This window comes from Ascaphus truei, unplaced genomic scaffold (assembly GCF_040206685.1).
Source record: "Ascaphus truei isolate aAscTru1 unplaced genomic scaffold, aAscTru1.hap1 HAP1_SCAFFOLD_689, whole genome shotgun sequence".
Classification (NCBI taxonomy): Eukaryota; Metazoa; Chordata; class Amphibia; order Anura; family Ascaphidae; genus Ascaphus; species Ascaphus truei.
Genome location: NW_027457022.1, coordinates 179,435 through 200,111, shown reverse-complemented (window position 1 = coordinate 200,111; position 20,677 = coordinate 179,435). Strand labels below are relative to the sequence as shown.

General features: G+C 37.3%; 1 protein-coding gene across 1 annotated transcript in view; it reads left to right on the top strand.

Annotated features, from left to right (window-relative positions):
* Positions 1 to 5: 5 nt before the first annotated feature.
* The window catches only part of LOC142485976 (integrin alpha-L-like), a gene marked incomplete at both ends in the record, with an annotated part of 190,777 nt that continues 170,105 nt past the window's right edge, over positions 6 to 20,677 (top strand). Inside the window, one exon of the mRNA XM_075584632.1 lies at positions 6 to 41. Coding sequence (XP_075440747.1) covers positions 6 to 41 — 36 coding nt within the window. The remainder of the gene's footprint in view (positions 42 to 20,677) is intronic.

Below are 20,677 nucleotides of genomic sequence, written 5' to 3'. Positions count from 1 at the left end.
GCCTCACCCTGGAAGTGGATGCAACGTCCCCATATATCATTGTGAGTATATACAGGTATTATCTCAGTGTGAGTATATACAGGTATTATCTCAGTGTGAGTATATACAGGTATTATCTCAGTGTGAGTATATACAGGTATTATCTCATTGTGAGTATATACAGGTATTATCTCAGTGTGAGTATATACAGGTATTATCTCATTGTGAGTATATACAGGTATTATCTCAGTGTGAGTACATACAGGTATTATCTCAGTGTGAGTATATACAGGTATTATCTCATTGTGAGTACATACAGGTATTATCTCAGTGTGAGTATATACAGGTATTATATCAGTGTGAGTACATACAGGTATTATCTCAGTGTGAGTATATACAGGTATCATCTCAGTGTGAGTATATACAGGTATTATATCAGTGTGAGTACATACAGGTATTATCTCATTGTGAGTATATACAGGTATTATCTCATTGTGAGTATATACAGGTATAATCTCATTGTGAGTATATACAGGTATTATCTCAGTGTGAGTATATACAGGTATAATCTCATTGTGAGTATATACAGGTATTATCTCAGTGTGAGTATATACAGGTATAATCTCATTGTGAGTATATACAGGTATTATCTCAGTGTGAGTATATACAGGTATTATCTCATTGTGAGTATATACAGGTATTGTCTCATTGTGAGTATATACAGGTATAATCTCATTGTGAGTATATACAGGTATTATCTCAGTGTGAGTATATACAGGTATAATCTCATTGTGAGTATATACAGGTATTATCTCAGTGTGAGTATATACAGGTATAATCTCATTGTGAGTATATACAGGTATTGTCCTCAGTGTGAGTACATACAGGTATTATCTCAGTGTGAGTATATACAGGTATTACCTCATTGTGAGTATATACAGGTATTGTCTCAGTGTGAGTACATACAGGTATCATCTCATTGTGAGTATATACAGGTATTGTCTCAGTGTGAGTATATACAGGTATTATCTCAGTGTGAGTACATACAGGTATTATCTCAGTGTGAGTATATACAGGTATTATATCAGTGTGAGTATATACAGGTATTATCTCATTGTGAGTATATACAGGTATTGTCTCAGTGTGAGTATATACAGGTATTATCTCATTGTGAGTATATACAGGTATTATATCAGTGTGAGTATATACAGGTATTATATCAGTGTGAGTACAGACAGGTATTATCTCATTGTGAGTATATACAGGTATTATCTCAGTGTGAGTATATACAGGTATTATATCAGTGTGAGTATATACAGGTATTATATCAGTGTGAGTATATACAGGTATTATCTCATTGTGAGTACATACAGGTATTACCTCATTGTGAGTATATACAGGTATTATCTCAGTGTGAGTACATACAGGTATCATCTCAGTGTGAGTATATACAGGTATTATCTCAGTGTGAGTATATACAGGTATTATCTCAGTGTGAGTATATACAGGTATTATCTCATTGTGAGTATATACAGGTATTATATCAGTGTGAGTATATACAGGTATTATATCAGTGTGAGTACATACAGGTATTATCTCATTGTGAGTATATACAGGTATTATCTCATTGTGAGTATATACAGGTATTATCTCATTGTGAGTATATACAGGTATCATCTCAGTGTGAGTACATACAGGTATTATCTCAGTGTGAGTATATACAGGTATTATCTCATTGTGAGTATATACAGGTATTATCTCAGTGTGAGTACATACAGGTATCATCTCAGTGTGAGTATATACAGGTATTATCTCAGTGTGAGTATATACAGGTATTATCTCATTGTGAGTATATACAGGTATATCTCAGTGTGAGTACATACAGGTATCATCTCAGTGTGAGTATATACAGGTATCATCTCAGTGTGAGTACATACAGGTATTATCTCAGTGTGAGTATATACAGGTATTATCTCAGTGTGAGTATATACAGGTATTATCTCAGTGTGAGTACATACAGGTATCATCTCAGTGTGAGTATATACAGGTATCATCTCAGTGTGAGTACATACAGGTTTTATCTCAGTGTGAGTATATACAGGTATTATATCAGTGTGAGTATATACAGGTATAATCTCATTGTGAGTATATACAGGTATTATCTCATTGTGAGTATATACAGGTATTATATCAGTGTGAGTATATACAGGTATAATCTCATTGTGAGTATATACAGGTATTATCTCATTGTGAGTATATACAGGTATTATCTCAGTGTGAGTATATACAGGTATTATCTCATTGTGAGTATATACAGGTATTATCTCAGTGTGAGTATATACAGGTATAATCTCATTGTGAGTATATACAGGTATTATCTCATTGTGAGTACATACAGGTATTATCTCAGTGTGAGTATATACAGGTATTATCTCATTGTGAGTACATACAGGTATTATCTCAGTGTGAGTATATACAGGTATTATCTCATTGTGAGTATATACAGGTATTATCTCAGTGTGAGTATATACAGGTATTATCTCAGTGTGAGTATATACAGGTATTATCTCAGTGTGAGTATATACAGGTATTATCTCAGTGTGAGTACATACAGGTATTATCTCAGTGTGAGTACATACAGGTATTGCCTCATTGTGAGTATATACAGGTATTGTCTCATTGTGAGTATATACAGGTATTATCTCATTGTGAGTATATACAGGTATTTTCTCATTGTGAGTATATACAGGTATTATCTCATTGTGAGTATATACAGGTATTATCTCAGTGTGAGTATATACAGGTATTATCTCAGTGTGAGTATATACAGGTATTATTTCAGTGTGAGTATATACAGGTATTATCTCAGTGTGAGTACATACAGGTATTATCTCAGTGTGAGTATATACAGGTATTATCTCAGTGTGAGTATATACAGGTATTATCTCAGTGTGAGTACATACAGGTATTGCCTCATTGTGAGTATATACAGGTATTGTCTCATTGTGAGTATATACAGGTATTATCTCATTGTGAGTATATACAGGTATTTTCTCATTGTGAGTATATACAGGTATTGTCTCATTGTGAGTACATACAGGTATTATCTCAGTGTGAGTTTATACAGGTATTATTTCATTGTGTGTATATACAGGTATTATCTCATTGTGAGTACATACAGGTATTATCTCATTGTGAGTATATACAGGTATTATCTCAGTGTGAGTATATACAGGTATTATCTCAGTGTGAGTACATACAGGTATTATCTCAGTGTGAGTATATACAGGTATTATCTCATTGTGAGTATATACAGGTATTATCTCAGTGTGAGTATATACAGGTATTATCTCAGTGTGAGTATATACAGGTATTATCTCAGTGTGAGTATATACAGGTATTATCTCAGTGTGAGTATATACAGGTATTATCTCAGTGTGAGTACATACAGGTATTATCTCAGTGTGAGTACATACAGGTATTATCTCATTGTGAGTATATACAGGTATTATCTCAGTGTGAGTATATACAGGTATTATCTCAGTGTGAGTATATACAGGTATTATCTCAGTGTGAGTACATACAGGTATTATCTCAGTGTGAGTACATACAGGTATTATCTCATTGTGAGTATATACAGGTATTATCTCAGTGTGAGTATATACAGGTATTATCTCATTGTGAGTATATACAGGTATTATCTCAGTGTGAGTACATACAGGTATTATCTCAGTGTGAGTACATACAGGTATTATCTCATTGTGAGTATATACAGGTATTATATCAGTGTGAGTATATACAGGTATTGTCTCATTGTGAGTATATACAGGTATTGTCTCATTGTGAGTATATACAGGTATTGTCTCATTGTGAGTATATACAGGTATTATCTCAGTGTGAGTATATACAGGTATTATCTCATTGTGAGTACATACAGGTATTATCTCAGTGTGAGTATATACAGGTATTATCTCAGTGTGAGTACATACAGGTATTGTCTCAGTGTGAGTACATACAGGTATTATCTCAGTGTGAGTATATACAGGTATTATCTCATTGTGAGTATATACAGGTATTATCTCAGTGTGAGTATATACAGGTATTACCTCATTGTGAGTACATACAGGTATTATCTCATTGTGAGTATATACAGGTATTATCTCAGTGTGAGTACATACAGGTATTATCTCAGTGTGAGTACATAGAGGTATTATCTCATTGTGAGTACATACAGGTATTATCTCATTGTGAGTACATACAGGTATTATCTCATTGTTAGTACATACAGGTATTATCTCATTGTGAATACATACAGGTATTATCTCATTGTGAGTACATACAGGTATTATATCAGTGTGAGTATATACAGGTATTGTCTCATTGTGAGTACATACAGGTATTATCTCATTGTGAGTATATACAGGTATTATCTCAGTGTGAGTATATACAGGTATTATCTCAGTGTGAGTACAAACAGGTATTATCTCATTGTGAGTACATACAGGTATTATCTCATTGTGAGTATATACAGGTATTATCTCATTGTGAGTATATACAGGTATTATCTCATTGTGAGTATATACAGGTATTGTCTCAGTGTGAGTATATACAGGTATTATCTCATTGTGAGTATATACAGGTATTATCTCATTGTGAGTATATACAGGTATTTTCTCATTGTGAGTATATACAGGTATTATCTCATTGTGAGTACATACAGGTATTATCTCAGTGTGAGTATATACAGGTATTATCTCATTGTGAGTATATACAGGTATTATCTCATTGTGAGTATATACAGGTATTATCTCATTGTGAGTATATACAGGTATTATATCATTGTGAGTATATACAGGTATTATCTCATTGTGAGTACATACAGGTATTATCTCAGTGTGAGTATATACAGGTATTATCTCATTGTGAGTATATACAGGTATTATCTCAGTGTGAGTACATACAGGTATTATCTCATTGTGAGTACATACAGGTATTATCTCATTGTGAGTATATACAGGTATTATCTCATTGTGAGTATATACAGGTATTATCTCATTGTGAGTATATACAGGTATTGTCTCAGTGTGAGTATATACAGGTATTATCTCATTGTGAGTATATACAGGTATTATCTCATTGTGAGTATATACAGGTATTTTCTCATTGTGAGTATATACAGGTATTATCTCATTGTGAGTATATACAGGTATTATCTCATTGTGAGTATATACAGGTATTATCTCAGTGTGAGTATATACAGGTATTATCTCAGTGTGAGTATATACAGGTATTATCTCAGTGTGAGTATATACAGGTATTATCTCAGTGTGAGTATATACAGGTATTATCTCAGTGTGAGTATATACAGGTATTATATCAGTGTGAGTATATACAGGTATTATCTCAGTGTGAGTATATACAGGTATTATCTCATTGTGAGTATATACAGGTATTATCTCAGTGTGAGTATATACAGGTATTATCTCATTGTGAGTATATACAGGTATTATCTCAGTGTGAATACATACAGGTATTATCTCATTGTGAGTACATACAGGTATTATCTCATTGTGAGTATATACAGGTATTATCTCAGTGTGAGTACATACAGGTATTATCTCAGTGTGAGTACATACAGGTATTGTCTCATTGTGAGTATATACAGGTATTGTCTCATTGTGAGTATATACAGGTATTATCTCATTGTGAGTATATACAGGTATTTTCTCATTGTGAGTATATACAGGTATTATCTCAGTGAGTGCATACAGGTATTATCTCAGTGTGAGTACATACAGGTATTATCTCAGTGTGAGTACATACAGGTATTGTCTCATTGTAAGTATATACAGGTATTGTCTCATTGTGAGTATATACAGGTATTATCTCATTGTGAGTATATACAGGTATTTTCTCATTGTGAGTACATACAGGTATTATCTCAGTGTGAGTACATACAGGTATTATCTCAGTGTGAGTACATACAGGTATTATCTCATTGTGAGTATATACAGGTATTATCTCAGTGTGAGTATATACAGGTATTATCTCATTGTGAGTATATACAGGTATTATCTCAGTGTGAGTACATACAGGTATTATCTCAGTGTGAGTACATACAGGTATTATCTCATTGTGAGTATATACAGGTATTATATCAGTGTGAGTATATACAGGTATTGTCTCATTGTGAGTATATACAGGTATTGTCTCATTGTGAGTATATACAGGTATTGTCTCATTGTGAGTATATACAGGTATTATCTCAGTGTGAGTATATACAGGTATTATCTCATTGTGAGTACATACAGGTATTATCTCAGTGTGAGTATATACAGGTATTATCTCAGTGTGAGTACATACAGGTATTGTCTCAGTGTGAGTACATACAGGTATTATCTCAGTGTGAGTATATACAGGTATTATCTCATTGTGAGTATATACAGGTATTATCTCAGTGTGAGTATATACAGGTATTACCTCATTGTGAGTACATACAGGTATTATCTCATTGTGAGTATATACAGGTATTATCTCAGTGTGAGTACATACAGGTATTATCTCAGTGTGAGTACATACAGGTATTATCTCAGTGTGAGTACATAGAGGTATTATCTCATTGTGAGTACATACAGGTATTATCTCATTGTGAGTACATACAGGTATTATCTCATTGTGAGTACATACAGGTATTATCTCATTGTGAATACATACAGGTATTATCTCATTGTGAGTACATACAGGTATTATATCAGTGTGAGTATATACAGGTATTGTCTCATTGTGAGTACATACAGGTATTATCTCATTGTGAGTATATACAGGTATTATCTCAGTGTGAGTATATACAGGTATTATCTCAGTGTGAGTACAAACAGGTATTATCTCATTGTGAGTACATACAGGTATTATCTCATTGTGAGTATATACAGGTATTATCTCATTGTGAGTATATACAGGTATTATCTCATTGTGAGTATATACAGGTATTGTCTCAGTGTGAGTATATACAGGTATTATCTCATTGTGAGTATATACAGGTATTATCTCATTGTGAGTATATACAGGTATTTTCTCATTGTGAGTACATACAGGTATTATCTCAGTGTGAGTATATACAGGTATTATCTCATTGTGAGTATATACAGGTATTATCTCATTGTGAGTATATACAGGTATTATCTCATTGTGAGTATATACAGGTATTATATCATTGTGAGTATATACAGGTATTATCTCATTGTGAGTACATACAGGTATTATCTCAGTGTGAGTATATACAGGTATTATCTCATTGTGAGTATATACAGGTATTATCTCAGTGTGAGTACATACAGGTATTATCTCATTGTGAGTACATACAGGTATTATCTCATTGTGAGTATATACAGGTATTATCTCATTGTGAGTATATACAGGTATTATCTCATTGTGAGTATATACAGGTATTGTCTCAGTGTGAGTATATACAGGTATTATCTCATTGTGAGTATATACAGGTATTATCTCATTGTGAGTATATACAGGTATTTTCTCATTGTGAGTATATACAGGTATTATCTCATTGTGAGTATATACAGGTATTATCTCATTGTGAGTATATACAGGTATTATCTCAGTGTGAGTATATACAGGTATTATCTCAGTGTGAGTATATACAGGTATTATCTCAGTGTGAGTATATACAGGTATTATCTCAGTGTGAGTATATACAGGTATTATCTCAGTGTGAGTATATACAGGTATTATATCAGTGTGAGTATATACAGGTATTATCTCAGTGTGAGTATATACAGGTATTATCTCATTGTGAGTATATACAGGTATTATCTCAGTGTGAGTATATACAGGTATTATCTCATTGTGAGTATATACAGGTATTATCTCAGTGTGAATACATACAGGTATTATCTCAGTGTGAGTACATACAGGTATTATCTCAGTGTGAGTACATACAGGTATTGTCTCATTGTGAGTATATACAGGTATTGTCTCATTGTGAGTATATACAGGTATTATCTCAGTGTGAGTACATACAGGTATTGCCTCATTGTGAGTATATACAGGTATTGTCTCATTGTGAGTATATACAGGTATTATCTCATTGTGAGTATATACAGGTATTTTCTCATTGTGAGTATATACAGGTATTGTCTCATTGTGAGTACATACAGGTATTATCTCAGTGTGAGTTTATACAGGTATTATTTCATTGTGTGTATATACAGGTATTATCTCATTGTGAGTACATACAGGTATTGTCTCATTGTGAGTATATACAGGTATTGTCTCATTGTGAGTACATACAGGTATTATCTCCGTGTGAGTTTATACAGGTATTATTTCATTGTGTGTATATACAGGTATTATCTCATTGTGAGTACATACAGGTATTGTCTCATTGTGAGTATATACAGGTATTGTCTCATTGTGAGTACATACAGGTATTATCTCATTGTGAGTATATACAGGTATTATCTCATTGTGAGTACATACAGGTATTATCTCATTGTGAGTACATACAGGTATTATCTCATTGTGAGTATATACAGTACAGGTATTATCTCATTGTGAGTACATACAGGTATTGTCTCATTGTGAGTACATACAGGTATTGTCTCATTGTGAGTATATACAGGTATTGTCTCATTGTGAGTACATACAGGTATTATCTCATTGTGTGTATATACAGGTATTATCTCATTGTGAGTACATACAGGGATTATCTCATTGTGAGTACATACAGGTATTATCTCATTGTGAGTACATACAGGTATTATCTCATTGTGAGTATATACAGTACAGGTATTATCTCATTGTGAGTACATACAGGTATTGTCTCATTGTGAGTACATACAGGTATTGTCTCATTGTGAGTATATACAGGTATTGTCTCATTGTGAGTACATACAGGTATTATCTCATTGTGTGTATATACAGGTATTATCTCATTGTGAGTACATACAGGTATTACCTCATTGTGAGTATATACAGGTATTATCTCATTGTGAGTACATACAGGTATTACCTCAGTGTGAGTACATACAGGGATTATCTCATTGTGAGTACATACAGGGATTATCTCATTGTGAGTACATACAGGTATTATCTCATTGTGAGTACATACAGGTATTATCTCATTGTGAGTACATACAGGTATTATCTCATTGTGAGTACATACAGGTATTATCTCATTGTGAGTATATACAGTACAGGTATTATCTCATTGTGAGTACATACAGGTATTGTCTCATTGTGAGTACATACAGGTATTGTCTCATTGTGAGTACATACAGGTATTATCTGTAAGGAATCCGCTCCGCGGTTTACTGGTTGCTTTACCGTGCAGACTTGTGCAGTCCTGGAGCACCTCTCCTGATGTTTGCTGCAGCCTGGATTCACTCACCAAAGCAATACACACACCCTCTGGTATCTATTGCACCTGTGCAGCCTTTCATTGCAAACTATACTTGCATTCACTCATTAGGGGCAGTACCTTCACACCCCCGCCGGGGATTGGCCCGCTGGCCTTTAAGTATTGCTTGCCCATAATGCTCCTTGCCGAGCATAGTCCTAACTGGATGTCATCTGTTTTGCCACAAGCTCTCGCTTGTTCTCCTTTGCTGATACCAGGTCACGCCCTGCGTCCTTCAGCTTCCTTCAAGCCGCTTGTTCTCCCATGCTGATTCCAGGTTACGTCCTGCATCCTTCAGCTCCCTTCAAGCCGCTTGTTTCCTTGTGCTGATACGGAGGTATTCCCTGCGTCCTTCAGCTTCTGTTCCCCTGTGCTGAAGCAGAGGTTTCGTCCCTGCGTCCTTCAGCCTCCTGGATTCCTGCACTAAAGTAGAGGTTCGTCCCTGCGTTCTGCAGTCTCCTGGATTCCTGCACTGAAGCGGAGGTTTCCCTGTATCTACAGCTTCCTGGTTCCTGGGGCCTACTCTTTCCCTAATATAGAGAGGCCGTGTCCTGGTTCCTGCGCTGAAACAGTGGATTCCCTTGCCCGCTCAGGACTTTTGCGTTGTAGCACTGGTGCACCCGTACAGCAAGACGGTGTGCCATTCTGGTCTGCCTACCATCTCCTGTGACCAGCACCATGGGCCATGGTCGTCGCTCGCGCAAAGGCCAACCCCGCGCTCCTAAGCTGAAGCGGGTCTCTCCTATCTCCTTGTTGCCAAACTCCTGCATGGACAATGTTTATCCTGACGTCTCCTGTTCTGACCCTGGCTTGTACAACGACGACGCTGTCTTCTCCAATCCTGATCCTGCGACATACGACTACGAACTGCGCAACCCGGATCAGCCTGCGCGGTCTCAGGTCGGTGCTTTTACAACCCCACCTCAGCCTCGCGGTCCGGTCCTGGTTTGTGGCGAGCAGAACCTTGACAGTATGCTCGGCCCTACAAACTCGGACCCCGCTGAGGTGTGGGTTGGTAAGTTTTTTCCTAAAAACCTGTCCCAGCCTGTAGACCAGTCCCAGTTTGAGGATAATTATTTGTGCGATATAATACCTCTGATGGAAGATCCGTTTATGTTGGAGGGCTTGACTCCCTTGCAAAAGAAATGCCGTAATAATCTGGTTTATAAGGCTTACTGCCTCAGAGACTTAAAACAGTATCTGGCCAGTGTTTTGGCCATTGCTAAAATTGCCTGCTCCCCTGATTCCCCTTTAACTGGGGAGGAGCTGTGTCCTGTGGAACTAGTCAACGCCTGTAGTACACTCAATGCCCTGACAAAATCCTTGGACATTCCTATAGTATTCCTGGAACCTTCCGTCATGGTGGCTCTCGCTCACGAGACGATGCATGTACTTTCCCGTGCATTGGATGATTGCTTGTTAAAACAGGATCGTCTCTTAGCCGCTCACGCCGTCGTTTGGCGGTATCCCTCGGCTACCAGTCCTGTTGCTAAACCGGGGGACGTATCTCTCTCTCCGGGAGATAACCAAACAGAACTATTACCAATATCTCCCAACGTAGTAACTGCCACAGTCCCAAGCTCTGATTGTATACCCGGGTTCCCTTACACTAATGATATGTCTACATTAACCTCTGCCGATCAGTCCTGTGAGGTCCCCTTGGAGAACACATATGTGTCACTAACTAACACTAAGGTTCTTGTATCAGAGAATAAGTCCCTTAGTTCTCCTATTTCTAGCTTTGAATCCCTCTCTCTAGGTCTTGAGGGTTTTCCAGCTTTAACCTCTGCTAGGCAGTCCTGTGTACTTTCCCCGTCAGAGAAAGAATCCCTAAGTTCTGTTCCCAGGGTCATTTCTGTATTAACCCCTGAGGGGCAGCTCTCTGAGTCTCCTTTGATAATTCCCTGTTCTCTGCCAGCCACGGGCACGCCCCTAGCTCCAGAGGAGAGATCCTTTGTCTCTCCTAATACAGAGAAAAAATTACCTATGTATTACTCTCAGGCAATGTCTGCATTAACCCCTGTAAATTCTTGCTGCCTCCAAGTTAATGCCTTCGTTGTAGCCTCAGAGAATGAGTCCACAAGTCAGACAGCAGAGGTTGCATTGAGGGATTCCCATAACCGTACGGAGTCTCTAGATATTCTTTGCTATAAATCCCCTGCTTCAGCTCAAGTTTCCGCAGTTTCGTCTCCGGAGACTTCGGCTAAAGTTCTGGTTCCTGTTAAATGTATTCAGGAGTCAGGTTTTTCCCTAAGCTTAGTCACAGAGTTCCTTCTCCCGGGTATTTCACTGAACCAGCCTGTCGCCCACATAGCGGTGATCCCTGCTTCAGCGCATAGTTCCCACATTATGGAGTCTGCAGTAAGTTCTGGTTTCCCAGACATCCCTTACCAAATACCTACTTCAGAGACCAGTACAGTTATGATTAACCCCCGTGTACTGTCTGAGTTCTCCTCCTCTTTAAGCTTAGGGTTAAAGGCATACTGTAGTCTGTATGTCTCTCCTGGGGTTCATATTATGTTCCCAGGAATGTTTGCTGACGCACGGTTTTCTCCCAAAAGTGACGCTTTTCCATATAGATTAGTAAAAAGCTTGCACACTCTTTCTCTTTTCGCTGAATTGTGTCTTTCTAGTTTTGAGACTCTGAGAGGTAATGATTCCCCTTCTGATTCTGAAGCTCTTTCTACAAGGAGTATCCTGTCTGGGGGTCCCCCTGATTTCTCTCTCCAGGCTAATTCTCCAGGGATCAGCATATCTGTGGTCACTCCCTTAGTACTGTCTGAGGTCACCATGCATATATTACAAGTCCTGGGGTTTAACTCTGAGCTGTTTAGCTGTCCTGCCTTTGCTGAAACCCAGTCCCTCAGTACTGTGTCTAAATATGCCCCAGCAAACACGGGGTTACTCTGGGAAGAAATTAAAGCTCCTGTCTTAAAGGGTATTTTTTCTCACATGTCCAGCAAATTTAGAATCTCAGTAAGTGTTTCTATGTCACTTATCAATACATCTGATTTTTTCTCTAATCAAACCCAGATACCCTCACTATCGGTTAGGAGTCCTGTGATCAGAGATTTTGCACTAGGAAACACACCAATTCATGTTTTTGTCAGGTTAGGTACCCCTGTGGTTAGGGCCATTGCAGTTTTAGAGAAGACTCTTTGTACTCCTAAGGTGCATGTCATTAAGAGTTTTCATAGTTCATACTTGCTGCTTGTTGATTCTCAGGGCCCTGTCATTGAGGTACAGACTTCAGATTCTGATGTTAGCTTCCCTCCCACCACTACCCTGGCTCTGCCTTTTTCTCAAGCTACTGATTTGAAGATCCCAAGGACTATTCCTGATTCACTGACAATATATTCTCCCAATGAAGATTTCCCAGTATTAGAGAGCTCTACTGTTGTTTGCTTCTCTGCTCCTGCTAAACCATGGTTTTGTCCCTCGGAATTTTCGGTTGCCCCTGTTATTTCCTCTCAGTTGGAAATACTCTGTACGTATCCCAAGATTTCGGTCCCTATGCCTGGTTTACTGCTTGCCTTGTCACCTTCCATACCAATACCGGGAGATGCTTCTAACCAGCCTATACCTTTACTAACTATTACTTGGGAGCCTTCTAGAGGAAAAATTCCTCGCAAATTCCAACATGCAGTGGTCAGCCAAGACTTTTTCTGTTACAAAGTTTCTCCTGGTGTATTCGATCAACTATCAGGGTCGCTGATTCTAGATTCAGGTTTCTTTATTAAGGACTGGGCTTTCAGTGGGGGTTCTTCTACCGTTTTTGCTCTGGAACTCTCTGGTTCTTCACAGCCCTGGATTTCCAAGACATTTTGCAAGGCAAGCCATGTACCAAGGATGTTTCTTCCATCAATCTCATATCCTAGAACTGTACTCACCAAGGAACTGCTCGTTTACGGATCCCCTTTCCACCTAAAGAACTTTAGGAACAACTCGATGTCTCCGAGACCCATGGATGGCCCTGTCTGGCCGCAGTTTTCACCATGGGGTGGGGGTACACTAAGGAGTAACCACGAGTCTCTGGACCACGACTCTACCCCCAATCCTAGACGGTTCAGCAACAATTCCCGGTCCCCCAACTCTAGGTGTGCTCATGTTCGCCCGGAGGTCTCGCGTGAAGGGGGGGGTACTGTAAGGAATCCGCTCCGCGGTTTACTGGTTGCTTTACCGTGCAGACTTGTGCAGTCCTGGAGCACCTCTCCTGATGTTTGCTGCAGCCTGGATTCACTCACCAAAGCAATACACACACCCTCTGGTATCTATTGCACCTGTGCAGCCTTTCATTGCAAACTATACTTGCATTCACTCATTAGGGGCAGTACCTTCACACCCCCGCCGGGGATTGGCCCGCTGGCCTTTAAGTATTGCTTGCCCATAATGCTCCTTGCCGAGCATAGTCCTAACTGGATGTCATCTGTTTTGCCACAAGCTCTCGCTTGTTCCCCTTTGCTGATACCAGGTCACGCCCTGCGTCCTTCAGCTTCCTTCAAGCCGCTTGTTCTCCCATGCTGATTCCAGGTTACGTCCTGCATCCTTCAGCTCCCTTCAAGCCGCTTGTTTCCTTGTGCTGATACGGAGGTATTCCCTGCGTCCTTCAGCTTCTGTTCCCCTGTGCTGAAGCAGAGGTTTCGTCCCTGCGTCCTTCAGCCTCCTGGATTCCTGCACTAAAGTAGAGGTTCGTCCCTGCGTTCTGCAGTCTCCTGGATTCCTGCACTGAAGCGGAGGTTTCCCTGTATCTACAGCTTCCTGGTTCCTGGGGCCTACTCTTTCCCTAATATAGAGAGGCCGTGTCCTGGTTCCTGCGCTGAAACAGTGGATTCCCTTGCCCGCTCAGGACTTTTGCGTTGTAGCACTGGTGCACCCGTACAGCAAGACGGTGTGCCATTCTGGTCTGCCTACCATCTCCTGTGACCAGCACCATGGGCCATGGTCGTCGCTCGCGCAAAGGCCAACCCCGCGCTCCTAAGCTGAAGCGGGTCTCTCCTATCTCCTTGTTGCCAAACTCCTGCATGGACAATGTTTATCCTGACGTCTCCTGTTCTGACCCTGGCTTGTACAACGACGACGCTGTCTTCTCCAATCCTGATCCTGCGACATACGACTACGAACTGCGCAACCCGGATCAGCCTGCGCGGTCTCAGGTCGGTGCTTTTACAACCCCACCTCAGCCTCGCGGTCCGGTCCTGGTTTGTGGCGAGCAGAACCTTGACATTATCTCATTGTGAGTACATACAGGTATTATCTCATTGTGAGTACATACAGGTATTATCTCATTGTGAGTACATACAGGTATTATCTCATTGTGAGTACATACAGGTATTATCTCATTGTGAGTACATACAGGTATTATCTCATTGTGAGTATATACAGGTATTATCTCATTGTGAGTATATACAGGTATTGTCTCATTGTGAGTACATACAGGTATTATCTCATTGTGAGTACATACAGGTATTGTCTCATTGTGAGTATATACAGTACAGGTATTATCTCATTGTGAGTATATACAGGTATTGTCTCATTGTGAGTATATACAGGTATTGTCTCAGTGTGAGTATATACAGGTATTATCTCATTGTGAGTATATACAGGTATTATCTCATTGTGAGTACATACAGGTATTATCTCAGTTTGAGTACATACAGGTATTATCTCATTGTGAGTATATACAGGTATTATCTCATTGTGAGTACATACAGGTATTATCTCATTGTGAGTATATACAGGTATTATCTCATTGTGAGTACATACAGGTATTATCTCATTGTGAGTACATACAGGTATTATCTCATTGTGAGTACATACAGGTATTGTCTCATTGTGAGTATATACAGGTATTATCTCAGTGTGAATACATACAGGTATTATCTCATTGTGAGTACATACAGGTATTATCTCAGTGTGAGTATATACAGGTATTATCTCATTGTGAGTATATACAGGTATTGTCTCATTGTGAGTACATACAGGTATTATCTCAGTGTGAGTACATACAGGTATTATCTCATTGTGAGTATATACAGGTATTTTCTCATTGTGAGTATATACAGGTATTATCTCATTGTGAGTATATACAGGTATTTTCTCATTGTGAGTATATACAGGTATTATCTCATTGTGAGTATATACAGGTATTATCTCATTGTGAGTATATACAGGTATTTTCTCATTGTGAGTATATACAGGTATTATCTCATTGTGAGTATATACAGGTATTGTCTCATTGTGAGTATATACAGGTATTATCTCATTGTGAGTATATACAGGTATTGTCTCATTGTGAGTATATACAGGTATTATATCATTGTGAGTATATACAGGTATTATCTCATTGTGAGTATATACAGGTATTGTCTCATTGTGAGTATATACAGGTATTGTCTCATTGTGAGTATATACAGGTATTGTCTCATTGTGAGTTTATACAGGTATTGTCTCATTGTGAGTATATACAGGTATTACCTCATTGTGAGTATATACAGGTATTATCTCATTGTGAGTATATACAGGTATTACCTCATTGTGAGTATATACAGGTTTTTTCTCATTGTGAGTATATACAGGTATTATCTCATTGTGAGTATATACAGGTTTTTTCTCATTGTGAGTATATACAGGTATTATCTCATTGTGAGTATATACAGGTATTATCTCATTGTGAGTACATACAGGTATTATCTCATTGTGAGTATATACAGGTATTATCTCATTGTGAGTACATACAGGGATTATCTCATTGTGAGTATATACAGGTATTATATCAGTGTGAGTATATACAGGTATTATCTCATTGTGAGTATATACAGGTATTTTCTCATTGTGAGTATATACAGGGATTATCTCATTGTGAGTATATACAGGTATTGTCTCATTGTGACTACATACAGGTATTGTCTCATTGTGAGTACATACAGGTATTGTCTCATTGTGAATATATACAGTACAGGTATTATCTCATTGTGAGTATATACAGGTATTGTCTCATTGTGAGTATATACAGGTATTGTCTCATTGTGAGTACATACAGGTATTATCTCATTGTGAGTACATACAGGTATAATCTCATTGTGAGTATATACAGGTATTATCTCATTGTGAGTATATACAGGTATTATCTCATTGTGAGTATATACAGGTATTTTCTCATTGTGAGTATATACAGGTATTATCTCATTGTGAGTATATACAGGTATTATCTCATTGTGAGTATATACAGGTATTATATCATTGTGAGTATATACAGGTATTATCTCATTGTGAGTACATACAGGTATTATCTCAGTGTGAGTACATACAGGTATTATCTCATTGTGAGTACATACAGGTATTGTCTCATTGTGAGTATATACAGGTATTGTCTCATTGTGAGTATATACAGGTATTATCTCATTGTGAGTATATACAGGTATTATCTCATTGTGAGTATATACAGGTATTATCTCAGTGTGAGTATATACAGGTATTATCTCATTGTGAGTATATACAGGTATTATCTCATTGTGAGTATATACAGGTATTATCTCAGTGTGAGTATATACAGGGATTATCTCAGTGTGAGTATATACAGGTATTATCTCATTGTGAGTACATACAGGTATTATCTCATTGTGAGTACATACAGGTATTATCTCATTGTGAGTACATACAGGTATTATCTCATTGTGAGTACATACAGGTATTATCTCATTGTGAGTACATACAGGTATTATCTCATTGTGAGTACATACAGGTATTATCTCATTGTGAGTACATACAGGTATTATCTCATTGTGAGTATATACAGGTATTATCTCAGTGTGAATACATACAGGTATTATCTCATTGTGAGTACATACAGGTATTATCTCATTGTGAGTATATACAGGTATTATCTCAGTGTGAGTATATACAGGTATTATCTCATTGTGAGTATATACAGGTATTATCTCAGTGTGAGTACATACAGGTATTATCTCATTGTGAGTACATAGCAATGAGTACATACAGGTATTATCTCATTGTGAGTACATACAGGTATTATCTCATTGTGAGTACATACAGGTATTATCTCATTGTGAGTACATACAGGTATTATCTCATTGTGAGTACATACAGGTATTATCTCATTGTGAGTACATACAGGTATTATCTCATTGTGAGTATATACAGGTATTATCGCATTGTGAGTATATACAGGTATTATCTCAGTGTGAGTATATACAGGTATTATCTCAGTGTGAGTATATACAGGTATTATCTCATTGTGAGTACATACAGGTATTATCTCATTGTCAGTACATACAGGTATTATCTCATTGTGAGTATATACAGGTATTATCTCATTGTGAGTATATACAGGGATTATCTCATTGTGAGTATATACAGGGATTATCTCATTGTGAGTATATACAGGGATTATCTCATTGTGAGTATATACAGGTATTATCTCATTGTGAGTACATACAGGTATTATCTCAGTGTGAGTACATACAGGTATTATCTCATTGTGAGTATATACAGGTATTGTCTCATTGTGAGTATATACAGGTATTGTCTCATTGTGAGTACATACAGGTATTATCTCAGTGTGAGTATATACAGGTATTATCTCAGTGTGAGTACATACAGGTATTATCTCAGTGTGAGTATATACAGGTATTATCTCAGTGTGAGTATATACAGGTATTATCTCGTTGTGAGTACATACAGGTATTATCTCAGTGTGAGTACATACAGGTATTATCTCAGTGTGAGTACATACAGGTATTATCTCAGTGTGAGTACATACAGGTATTATCTCAGTGTGAGTATATACAGGTATTATCTCAGTGTGAGTATATACAGGTATTATCTCAGTGTGAGTATATACAGGTATTATCTCAGTGTGAGTATACACAGGTATTATCTCATTGTGAGTATATACAGGTATTATCTCAGTGTGAGTATATACAGGTATTATCTCAGTGTGAGTATACACAGGTATTATCTCAGTGTGAGTACATACAGGTATTATCTCATTGTGAGTACATACAGGTATTATCTCAGTGTGAGTATATACAGGTATTATCTCAGTGTGAGTATACACAGGTATTATCTCATTGTGAGTATATACAGGTATTGTCTCATTGTGAGTATATACAGGTATTGTATCATTGTGAGTATATACAGGTATTATCTCAGTGTGAGTACATACAGGTATTATCTCAGTGTGAGTACATACAGGTATTATCTCATTGTGAGTACATACAGGTATTATCTCATTGTGAGTATATACAGGTATTATCTCATTGTGAGTACATACAGGTATTATCTCATTGTGAGTATATACAGGTATTATCTCATTGTGAGTTTATACAGGTATATCTCATTGTGAGTATATACAGGTATTATCTCAGTGTGAGTATATACAGGTATTATCTCAGTGTGAGTATATACAGGTATTATCTCAGTGTGAGTATATACAGGTATTATCTCAGTGTGAGTATATACAGGTATTATCTCAGTGTGAGTATATACAGGTATTATCTCAGTGTGAGTACATACAGGTATTATCTCATTGTGAGTACATACAGGTATTATCTCATTGTGAGTATATACAGGTATTATCTCATTGTGAGTACATACAGGTATTATCTCATTGTGAGTATATACAGGTATTATCTCATTGTGAGTTTATACAGGTATATCTCATTGTGAGTATATACAGGTATTATCTCAGTGTGAGTATATACAGGTATTATCTCAGTGTGAGTATATACAGGTATTATCTCAGTGTGAGTATATACAGGTATTATCTCAGTGTGAGTATATACAGGTATTATCTCAGTGTGAGTATATACAGGTATTATCTCAGTGTGAGTATATACAGGTATTATCTCAGTGTGAGTATATACAGGTATTATCTCAGTGTGAGTATATACAGGTATTATCTCATTGTGAGTACATACAGGTATTATCTCATTGTGAGTATATACAGGTATTATCTCATTGTGAGTATATACAGGTATTGTCTCAGTGTGAGTACATACAGGTATTATCTCATTGTGAGTACATACAGGTATTATCTCATTGTGAGTATATACAGGTATTACCTCAGTGTGAGTATATACAGGTATTACCTCAGTGTGAGTACATACAGGTATTATCTCAGTGTGAGTACATACAGGTATTATCTCATTGTGAGTATATACAGGTATTATCTCAGTGTGAGTACATACAGGTATTATCTCATTGTGAGTATATACAGGTATTGTCTCAGTGTGAGTACATACAGGTATTATCTCATTGTGAGTATATACAGGTATTATCTCATTGTGAGTATATACAGGTATTATCTCATTGTGAGTATATACAGGTATTATCTCATTGTGAGTTTATACAGGTATTATCTCATTGTGAGTATATACAGGTATTATCTCAGTGTGAGTATATACAGGTATTATCTCAGTGTGAGTATATACAGGTATTATCTCAGTGTGAGTATATACAGGTATTATCTCAGTGTGAGTACAAACAGGTATTATCTCATTGTGAGTACATACAGGTATTATCTCAGTGTGAGTACAAACAGGTATTATCTCATTGTGAGTACATACAGGTATTATCTCATTGTGAGTATATACAGGTATTATCTCATTGTGAATATATACAGGTATTATCTCATTGTGAGTATATACAGGTATTGTCTCAGTGTGAGTATATACAGGTATTATCTCATTGTGAGTACATACAGGTATTATCTCATTGTGAGTATATACAGGTATTGTCTGTGTGAGTACATACAGGTATTATCTCATTGTGAGTTCATACAGGTATTATCTCATTGTGAGTATATACAGGTATTACATCAGTGTGAGTATATACAGGTATTACCTCAGTGTGAGTACATACAGGTATTATCTCATTGTGAGTATATACAGGTATTATCTCAGTGTGAGTACATACAGGTATTATCTCAGTGTGAGTATATACAGGTATTATCTCATTGTGAGTATATACAGGTATTGTCTCATTGTGAGTATATACAGGTATTATCTCAGTGTGAGTATATACAGGTATTATCTCAGTGTGAGTACATACAGGTATTATCTCAGTGTGAGTATATACAGGTATTATCTCATTGTGAGTATATACAGGTATTATCTCAGTGTGAGTACATACAGGTATTATCTCAGTGTGAGTATATACAGGTATTGTCTCATTGTGAGTATATACAGGTATTATCTCAGTGTGAGTATATACAGGTATTATCTCAGTGTGAGTATATACAGGTATTATCTCAGTGTGAGTATA